Source organism: Euleptes europaea, chromosome 1 (genome assembly GCF_029931775.1).
Source record: "Euleptes europaea isolate rEulEur1 chromosome 1, rEulEur1.hap1, whole genome shotgun sequence".
Classification (NCBI taxonomy): Eukaryota; Metazoa; Chordata; class Lepidosauria; order Squamata; family Sphaerodactylidae; genus Euleptes; species Euleptes europaea.
Genome location: NC_079312.1, coordinates 60,614,007 through 60,624,806, shown reverse-complemented (window position 1 = coordinate 60,624,806; position 10,800 = coordinate 60,614,007). Strand labels below are relative to the sequence as shown.

Below are 10,800 nucleotides of genomic sequence, written 5' to 3'. Positions count from 1 at the left end.
GATTTCGGGCGGAGCGGGGAGAGGAGGCGGGAAGACTTCCCCCAATAGGGCTGGACTCCATCTCCCACAATGCCTCGCAGGCAGGCCGCGCTACCCGCTCAGTGTGAGGAGAACTCATTGGCGAAAGGGCCGGCGCCCCTGCAGGCCTATCAGCGGCCCTCTCATTGTGCGGTGGCAGCAACCGACGTACACACATGAAGCGGAGGTCGGTCCCGCCTCGGCCTCCTGCGGGTCTGCGCTGTTCTCCTTCTGCCTCCTGCCGGGCTCTCTTTGTTGCGAGGCGCTGGCTTTTGTGCCTGGGGATAGAGCAGAGGAAGAGCCATGAATCTGGGGTGAGGCGCTGGCTGATTTTCCCCTTCCCTTTTTCTCTGGGTGGCAGGGTGTGCTTTGTAGGTGTCTCCCATTGTTGTCGCCAGGGGTTTTCTGTAAGGAGGCGGCATCTCCTGCCCTCAGCTGAAGAGTCCCAGTCGGCAGGGTCCTACCGTAGGAAGCCTGCTGAGCTTCAATGCACAGTGGGTAGCCCTGTGTGAGTCTGTCTGCAGTAGTAGAAAAGGGCAAGAGTCCAGTAGCACCTTAAAGACTCACAACAATATTTTCTGGCAGGGTGTATGAGCTTTCGTGAGCCACAGCTCACGTCTTCAGATACTTCTCCAGAGCTGAAATGCCTTCGCCCTTTCGTTAGTGGGCAAAGGTTGGAAGGCTGTTCTGCACAGCAGTGGTTGTGTACCTGGGCAACGCGTTGATGAGCTTTGGGCGCTCTTGCTTTGGGTCTGAATTTGTTCTCGCGTGTGTGGTGGCGGTGGTGCCCTCAAGTCCCAGGTGATTTATAGCGACGCCGTAGGGTTTGATCTTAAGAGAAAGTAAAAAGGGCTTGTTTTGCAATCTGGGCCTTGTGGGGTTTGCTAGCAGCTTTCTCCAAAAATGACCAGTTTGCACAGGCTGCTCATCTGCTTCCCCCTCCTTTTCTTTCATTATGCTTCTATCCTAAAGACACTGTGCACAGTCCAGCTGAGTTAAATACACTGAAGATCATCAATATCAAACATATTATGCTTACCTAATTCTCAGTGGGTAGCCGTGTTAGTCTGTCTGCAGTAGTAGAAAAGAGCAAGAATCCAGGAGCACCTTAAAGACTAACAAGAATATTTTCTCAAAAAGGGCAAGAGTCCAGTAGCACCTTAAAGACTAACAAAAATATTTTCTGGTAGGGTATGAGCTTTCGTGAGCCACAGCTCACTTCTTCAGATACTTCTTCAGGTATCTGAAGAAGTGAGCTGTGGCTCACGAAAGCTCATACCCTACCAGAAAATATTTTTGTTAGTCTTTAAGGTGCTACTGGACTCTTGCTCTTTTCTAATACCTAAATCTTTTCTAATACCTAAATCTGTTTTGGATTAATGACATTTTATGTAAAATATTGCCACCTTTTGACACAGTCCCTGTTACTGTGCCTTTAGCAGCATGAGTTAGCAGTAATGTTTACCTTCTTGTGGAAGAAAGTTACGCATGCTGGGTTCTGCCCATCATGCTGCTTCCTCTTGGCACAGGAGCAGGTTAGGCTGCCTGTTATTTGTCTGTTGGTAACTCTTATATGTTGTGGTAAATATGCGTTATGTGAATTGCAATCCTGTTATTCAAGGGAATACAGATTAAGGTGAATTGCTTCAAATCAGGATTTCAACTGTGAAGAAAAAAGGCATGTTTAAAACATTGATTTAAAGCAACATTTTCTATGTGTTATTTAGATACTTCCTCAATAAAAGTACATACTAATTGGTTGCTGTAACCATAAAAACATAGTGATTTTAAAATGAATAAAATTGGTGTGCAACCTCAGAAGGTACACTGTAAATTGTGTAAATGCTCAAACTTAGTATCTATGTTAGAAAAAGATATATTATACATTGTGTATTTTTGACCACCAAAGAACATTTTTTTTGAACCTGCAGCTGTTTGTAGATACCTTTGGAATCAAGTCTAGGAGGTTTTTTCCAGTGTACCTTTTAGTCTACCCCTCCTCATTTGTTAGTTATGAGCTGTGCCCTACCCTGCCCTTTACCTACAAAAAGGTAAATAATCTCAACCAGAAATAAGAAGTAGTCGTAGTTATTGTGTCAGTGTTTTCCATGAGATAGAAGGTAAACATATGTGGCTTTGATATTTGGAAATTGAGTACAGGGCCAGTTGTAAAGACCAAGTAATTACTAGGCACAAAGGATTACTGGGTGAAACTGGTGGTGACTTGCTATTCCTGGCCCCTGTGTCAAACCATAATACAAGCACATGAACGGTTGTGTTAACTGATGATTTGGTAAAGATGTTTCCCCAGCAGCCTTTCATAAGTTGGTTGTAAATTCAATTTTAAGAGATTGATATGTGTGCATTAAATCCAGACTCCAGTATTTTTAAGGGGCACTTGCTGTAATTAGAACACAATCAGCTTTTTTTTTTTTTTTTTTGGCCACCTTGATAAATATGCTGTGCTCACAACCCCAAGGCGAATGTTGTAGAATGATTGGTGTCTGCTTTGGGTCGTGCACATGAAATGAACAAACAACTCTCAAAATTATGACAACTTTCAGTTGTTGGATAAAGTACACTCTGTACTTGGACCAAGTCACTGTGGCACTAGCTTCATCCACTGAAAGGATTACAGCTTCTTCTTTCCTTTATTTCTGTTCTTTATGCTTGTGGACCAACAGGTCACGAGCAAAATAAATTCAGTAAGCTCGGTAATACCAAGTTAATCAACAATATAGAAATACAAAATCTAGAATGTACAGTTAGAAGGAAGTATTTACAGCTCTCCCCCCCCCCTCAATTTCTATGTGGCAATGGACATTCATGCTTGCTTAACTACTGAAGCAGTATGGTATATATGAGTTGGCTAAGGAAGACTTCTCAGTAACTGTTTAAGAACTTCTGTACAAGGTGAATCATTTCTACAGCTTCCAGCATTTTTAAAAAACTCAGTTATTAGGCATGGTCCCTCTGGTTTGGATTGGAAGTATGACAGGATGGTGGGTGGGGGAGGGGATAAACCACCTGGTTTATGCTGTTTATGTTTTCTGATTTAAAAAACCAGCACTGGGCAGCTGATGTTTGCCTTGTTGGGAAAATATACAAGTACAAGTATCCATGTGTTTGCCCCAGTGGGACAAATAGTGGCTCCCCGGAGAGAAGATTTAAGGTTCCATCAAACTCTCTTTACATGTAATGGCCATGTAATGCTCTGTGTGTCAGGTGCTCTCCAAAACTGTTCAGAAACTGCTCCAAACTCTAAACCCAAACATTGGTCAGTAGGAATTTAAAAAAAATAAAAACTAGTATTTAATGATAAGGTTTCACTAGGGGTTATTTTAGTTTTCTCTTGTAAAACATAGGGTGTTAGACGTCTAAATATGAATGCACCCCACAGTCTTGTTTATCTTTTCTATTCCTGGAGATGGTGGCTGATGCCACAAAAGCAGTTGAGCTCTTCTTCTTTATAATGTTTAATTGGATTATGTGGTGGTAACGGAAAACGACAGGGTGGGAGAGGAGAGGGAATAGGGTTATATACCAGATGCCATACAGTAATCTATATTAAGTTAAATATCTATTGTTGTGAAGAGTCTTACATTTGTAATAGTTCATTATTACCATTTTAAAACTATGCTCCGTATTTTGCCCAAGACTGCTTCAATTATGGCAACATATTATTTTGTATTATTTTACAGGGATGGTTTAAAGCTTGAAACTGAAATACTGGATGGAAAAACTAGGCTGATATTGGCTCCTTCTGGTATGATTATCTTTGTGTACAATCACCAGTATTATGAATTATTAACATCCTTGTCTGTCTGCATATTTTCAACAAACACACATTTGATTACATTAGAACGCATCTGATTCATTTATTTGAGTTACTGTATTTTAGTTCCACCCATATGTGTTGAAGATGCTGGACCAAGTCCAACGTGAAGATGTTTATGGTCATTGGTTTCATTATGCATAGGTAAATATAGCTCTGTTAGATCGTGACCACTGTGTTCAGTTTACATTCAATTTTGAATGTTTTAAATATATTGCTGAATATTTTTGAGAGTTTAAGATGCTTTTTGCAATTTCAAAGCAGTATACACAAAATTAATACATCATATAACTTTTAATAAAGCAATTAATTATTAAATTGAACATTGGATGGGAACTGACATTATGCACTGATTGAGGGGCAGATTTCACAAAAAGGAATGACTGCAACGATCCTAGCAAATTTACTTAGTTATAGCCCAGTTGAATATAGTGAAATTTCAGAGTAAGCATTCACATTCCAGCTCATGTCCTATTTTGTTTGTTTGTTTGCTGTCAATTTGCAGCTGACAGATGGTGGTTTCCCATCCAAGTACCAACCAGGGCCGACCCTGCTTAACTTCCGAGTTCTGTCAAGATCAGGCTAACCTGGGCCATCCAGGTCAGATCCATATCATATAGCGATATAAATTGTTTCTAGCAAATTACTTGAACAGTGTTCTGGGATGACTGTGCCAGCACAAGTCTCCCAAGTGATCTAGGGTTAACCTCCCCCACACACACACCCCCACTGCCTTCACGGCAGGGTGACATATAGAAATTTAATATAGAATTTAAATTTAAATTCCTCATCCCTTTGTCAGTGCATGGAATAGTTTCATCTGATAAAATTCCTGCATACCATGCTGCTGTTAAAAGCATAGGAGCCAGGCCAATACAAATGTTGGAAGCTGCCAGGCAACTCCACTGTTCATTGGTGTAACAGTCTTCTTCCCAGACTGCGCTCTGCTGAATGAGCCATTGAAACTGAAAGTCAGATTTTGGTGATCTCTCAAAATAAGGCATACTTGAAATAACTTTCAACTGCTTTCATATATGAGAGTGCATTTTATTAAGTTACATAGTTTATTTGTCATGCAAATCAAAGCACATAGTGGGCATTGTAGCAATGTCAATGCAAATGACGATTGGTTTCTGAAGAACTGTGTGGATTAACCAGGGCATGTAAGGTGACCATGATAAATGTGGTTGGATATCATGTTATTAAAAGAAAATAAGGAGTGACTGTGAGTTAGGATTGGCTCCACCATATATGGGGGGTGGGGGCTAGGCAGCCACATGAGCTAGCAATGCAGTTCAGAGGGGCATCCTGGCACAACTTTCAAGAATCCTGAGTTTGGTGCTACTTTGGCATGGCTTGCTCCCTGCACAACCAGAGAGTTATCTGGAATGATATACCATCTTCTGTGGGTCCAGTACTAGAAGTAGAAGAATCTGAACATCATCTGCTGTTGGGATAGTCAGCTCCTCTCATCAGCAAGAAGAGACAGCCTTCACCTACTCATGACTCACCTAGGGCATCAACAATTCTTGACCCCTCTGCCCTTATTTGAAATCAATTGTTTTTCTTTGTATTTATGGTGCTGTCTCATGAACACATGAAGCTGTCTTATACTGAATCAGACCCTTGGTCCATCAAAGTCAGTATTGTCTATTCAGAGCAGCAGCAGCTCTCCAGGGTCTCACGTAGAGGTCTTTCACATCACCTACTTGCCTGGTTCCAGGGATTGAACCTGGGACCTACAAAGCAGATACTCTACCACTGAGCCACAGCCCCTCCCCATTATTATTTTATCTTTTGTTATTGATTATAATTGTCTTTCCATAAAGTAATAGGCAAATGAAGAATACTGTTTTAGTGTGCTTAAGCAGACTAACAATACTGTCCTAAACAGAGTTGAAGTCAGTGGGCTTAGCCCCATTATTATTTTATCTTTTGTTATTGATTATAATTGTCTTTCCATAAAGTAATAGGCAAATGAAGAATACTGTTTTAGTGTGCTTAAGCAGACTAACAATACAGTCCTAAACAGAGTTGAAGCCAGTGGGCTTACTGTTTAGGATTGCACTGTAGGGGTTGGATCCTGTGATCTCTCAGCAAAAGGCGTCAGTGGTTGCTGATCTTCCCAGGTTTCCCCTCTCTGAAACAGCTACTTCTGCTCATGGAAGGAGCAGGAGGGAGCAACTTTATTCCCTTCCCATTCCCCACTGCATCCTCCTGACCCGGATGGCTATTTCTCCACACAGCTCCTCGGAATAAATTTTTCCAGCGTCAGAAATGGCTGCTCAGAGAGGTAGTAGAAAGCTGGGAGGACAAGGGATCCTTGCAAGGTCCTTGTACTGGATCCAACCCTATAGCTGTAAATGTAAATACACTTTCTAGAAAATGTCCAGTTGAATTGGAGTTTAGTTCCAAATAGACATTTAGGACTGCACTGAACATCTCTTGCCTTGTCTTGTCCTGAATTTGTTTTTAACACATAGCAGCAATTAAACTTAGGATAAATAATTCAGTCACCCGCCCACATGTGTACTGCTGTAGAACAATGCCTACTGTAATTAAAGTCCTAAGCACCGTTACTTGAAAAAAAGGATTTAATGTGAAAGGGGAATCGGCGGATGAGCAGTGCCTGTACAACTGACTCAAGTGGGTCTCCCACACAGGTACCGCGCGGTTTAAGCGGGCAAGTCACTCATGCAGGCACCTCTCAGTACCTCTTGGTGGCAAGAGAGCTCCAGTTCCAAGCAGGCGACTGTGGAGCAGGCTGGTCCCAGGCTTGACCACCACCCACTCGATGCTGCTGCCCTCTTCCCATTGGATAAAAGCTTTGTTAACAGGAATACTGGCAATTCTCATTCCCCAAGGATGCATGATGACAAAGCTTTTACCATATATTGAAATTAATAAATACTAAGGTTGCAATTCACATAAAACGGGTTGCGTGGCAGGAGGTAAGTATTTAAAACTCTTAAAATGTCTGCATCTCACAGGTCCCCCTCTTATATATGTTTTTAAAGGATTGTTTACTTGAGAGCTTTGAAGAGTGAGCTGCCAGAACTGGACACTGTAGCCAGTCAGATGGATCCATTACATTTATTTAAAACCTAGGTCTCTCACTCTTATCTACAAGTTATCATTTTGCAAGACTGGATGTGAAGATCCTCGTTCTAGCGCTACTAGTGATATTACAGCTGATAACATTTCTAATGCTGTTGTAATGTTCCCACTTCTCATTTGTGTATGTTTCTTCCTTTCACAGGGGGTAAGTCCAAATCAAGTGTAAAGGTAAGCTTTTAAACGTGTCAGCATAATTAAGCAGACCTCATATTATATGAGCTGCAATTTGAATATAATCCGTCTGTTGTAGAAGATTTGTACCTAGATTTCATCCAGTTGGGCTTTTTATTAGATGCTATTGTAATTTAAGAAAATATTGCCAGCAACATGGAGCTCATGGCAAATTTGTTGATCTTTGCAAATTTAGATAGAATTTTACTTTAATGAAGCATACTGTTTGAAATATAAAGGATAGTCTTGATTCCAGTTCCACTCAGTTTAGAGCAATTTTCCAAACGAGACTTCATTAGACTTGGACTGTTACTGATAATTACAGATATGGGTAGAGATCCAGTAAGAGCAGATAGTTACTTTTTTTCCTCTGAACATCAGGCTGCCATCCCAGTCCACGATCTGTGTTTGAAAAGCTCCTTCAGTTTCGAAAGCAGCTTGCTGTGCTGAAGGATAGACACACACTGAGCTGGTCCATTCAGAAGCAGCTTCCCTGGTAGAAGGATGTTTGTCTTGGACCCTTCCGACGTTTTGTGATTAGTCCCACCCCTTGGCAGTCATGTTGTGGTGGTATCCACTGTCCTTTTATGAAAAATTCTAAAGTCCCTGCAGATTGAGACAGTTTAAGGGGCCCATTTTAATCTCTTGTTAGCCACTTCGGAGATTAATAGATCAAAGGAGAGTACAGATAATTAAAATAAAAGTAATGCAGTTATTTGGGCCCATGTCCACATGGTTTTTAATATTTCAAAAATCAAGCAAAAAGTGTACTGTTCATATCTAGTGAGAAGCAATAAAACTTTGCCTTCTTCAAGCATAGTGTACTCTTGCTCTCCACCTGTACAACCCCATTGTAATAAGAGACTGTCTTTAAAATAGGACACCTCTTGCTTATTTTGTTTGGGCAGCTTTTTAAAATCAGTTTCAATAGCATGGCTTAGAAAAGAAGTTTCAGTTTTTGGGAGACTATTATAATTGATACATTTGCTGTTGTTTTAACAGATGTGTAATAGAAACAAAATCTTAAAACAGACATTGAGAACAAAACAGAATGGGAATGTTCTGAAGTCAGTGCAGACTACTTGTGAGACAAATGAATGTTTAACCAAACACCAGACTGGATCAAGGCTTTCGGCAACAAAAGGTGTGAAAAACCATGAAATTATAATACCAACTAAAGAGTCCAGCCAGAAGGACCCTGATGTTATCATCCACAACGACAATACGACTACAAAGCCTGATAACTGCACCACCAGAGTCTCTGTTAAAAAATCTTTGGTCTCCAATAAAAAGTCCCAAAAGCCTCCCCTTTCTGTTGAAGATCTAAGGGACAGTTTGGTATGTTTAACACAGCAGCAGCTTGAACAGATCTTGATGGCTGTAAAAGGAGGAACCAAAGGAGTCTCGCAGCTTCGGGATGAAAAGGAGAAAAAGACAAGTAAGATGGTTACTTTCCACCAAGAATTTGCATAGTAGCTTTTAAGCAAGCCTAACTTCATGAAATGTTTGCATCGACACTAAGTGATCAAATAGATATTCTTGAATTTAAAAAATAAAGGGGGTTTTTATTCTTGAATAGTTGTGTGCTGGTCAATATATTGTTTTGGTCATTTGGGCTTAGAAGAAAATAAAGTCATGTTTCTCTTTTAGGTGTTTAGGTTCTAATCCTTTTAATTATTGTTGTGACGTGCCCTTAAAGATCCCAATGTGGAGTATTTCACATATTTTTACAGCCTGTGTGCTCCTTTCTAAAATAATTTCTTTTCTTTTTTTAAATCCAGAGGCATCCTCTCTAGCGGAAGGAGGGGCAAAATTCATAGTCCCTTGTTTTGCACTATTAGTAATAGTATCAGCGATCGATGGGAAATAGTATTCGATTTATTGTATCCTTCCTCTACGAAGCTAAGACTGGTATAAGTGGTCTCCTTATCCTGTTTTATCCTCACAATAGCCCTGCTCGGTAGGTTAGGCTGAGAGAAAAAGAGTGGCTCAAGGTCAATTGCTGAGAGTCAAGCTAGGCAAAGTTACACCCTTCTAAGTCCATGTGTGTATATATTTTGGTAATAACTAAAAAAGAACTCTGAAGTGTATAATGCTTCTTAAGATATAGAGTATGGTTTTGAACCTGGATCTCCCTAAGCATAGTCTTGTGGACTGGTTGCGTTTATATGGATTTTCAACATGATTGCATATCCTGGACTGAATTATGCTGGCGATAAATTTGTTCCCCGAAGGGAGGGAAAGTGGGGGGCACTATATCAGCTTCTGTACATGTTTTAAAAAACATGTTCTGCCTGTAAGCCAGGCCTATTGTTTGTCTTCTTTGTTCATTTTTTAAATTATTGGTAGATCCGGTTGGCCAAACTGCAGGCCCGTTTGCCGAGCTGTAATAATGTTTTTGCTGAAGGGAACAGTGATGTTAGCTGTAAGATGGCTTGGATGTGTGTGTCCAGTTATGGCTAGGTGCTGCTACATAGTGAGGCAGTGGTTAAAGTGAAGAAGGGAGATTAGTGCAAATCTCCACTCTGCCCTGAACACCCTTTGAGCACCCTGTTCCCTCCTGCAGAGGTCTAAACACTCCCTGGTTCACCAAGGAGCTTACAATGATGAAGCAACTGAGCTCACAGTTGGGGCGCAGGTGGAGGAAGACTCGAAATGAATATGACAAGTTAGAGCACATTATCAAGCCTATTCTGTGGCGGTGACAGCGCGAAGCGAGCTCACTTCTCTACCACCATTGTGGCTGTGCAGTGCCATTCAGCGGAGCTTTTCTGGGTTGTGAGAGGGCTGTTAATGTAGGCTTCTCAGAAGGTAGATGAGCAAAACATACAGGCCCACTGTGATGTTTTTGGCAGATAAAATGCTCACATCTGCCCTGACTTTAAATTCTACATATGTGTGTTTCAGTCTCAAGCTGCCATGACAGTGCAGTCTGGTCCTAGTTGTATGGATCACATTAGGCATCATCAACTGAAAGTCAACAAGGTGCTTAGAAGTGTGTGGACCACCATATTTGTTCTTGACTCTTGCCTTTCATGGTTGCTGGTATCACTTTGGGCTGGGTTGGTTGAGTAGGTCTGGGTGGTAAACACCTCTCTGCAAGAGGGTGTAGTTCTCAGCACTTTGAAAGAGGTGGTCATGACACTGCTCCTGAAGAAGCCATCCTGGATCCCACTAACCTAAACAACTACAGCCTGGTGGCCAACATTTCATTTTGGGGCAAGGTGGTTGAACAGGTAGCCGTACAGCTTCATTCAGTCTTGGAGACAGATTATCTAGAATAATTTCAGTCCAGATTTGGACCTGGGTTTGGGATGGAAGTGACCTTAGTCACTGACTAATGAGCTTCACTGGGAGAGTGACAGGGAGTCCCCGTTGATTCTCCCGGACCTTTCCATGTCATTCAGTACCATCAACGATGGTATCTTTGTGGAGAGACTGGTTGTGTTGGGAGTGCAGGGTATTGTAGGTTCTGCTTTTACTTGACTGGTCGATTCCAGAAGGTGGTCTGGGGCACTGCTGCTCAGCCCGTGGCATTTATGACCCTCATGCTGTTTCACATCTACATGAAACTGCTGGGGATTTGGAGTAAAATGCCACCAATATGCAGATGACTCCCAGCTCTTCTCCTTAACAGCTGAGTCAGGTGCATCTGGGGA

The 10,800-nt window shown here is 41.6% G+C and overlaps 1 protein-coding gene across 1 annotated transcript in view; it reads left to right on the top strand.

Annotated features, from left to right (window-relative positions):
• The first annotated feature begins 296 nt into the window (after positions 1-296).
• CCDC66 (coiled-coil domain containing 66) overlaps positions 297-10,800 on the top strand; it is a 48,690-nt gene continuing 38,186 nt past the window's right edge. The window contains exons 1-4 of the mRNA XM_056856709.1: positions 297-332; positions 3,720-3,784; positions 7,113-7,138; positions 8,144-8,579. Of these exons, the coding sequence (XP_056712687.1) occupies positions 322-332; positions 3,720-3,784; positions 7,113-7,138; positions 8,144-8,579 (538 nt within the window). The 5' untranslated portion in view covers positions 297-321. The remainder of the gene's footprint in view (positions 333-3,719; positions 3,785-7,112; positions 7,139-8,143; positions 8,580-10,800) is intronic.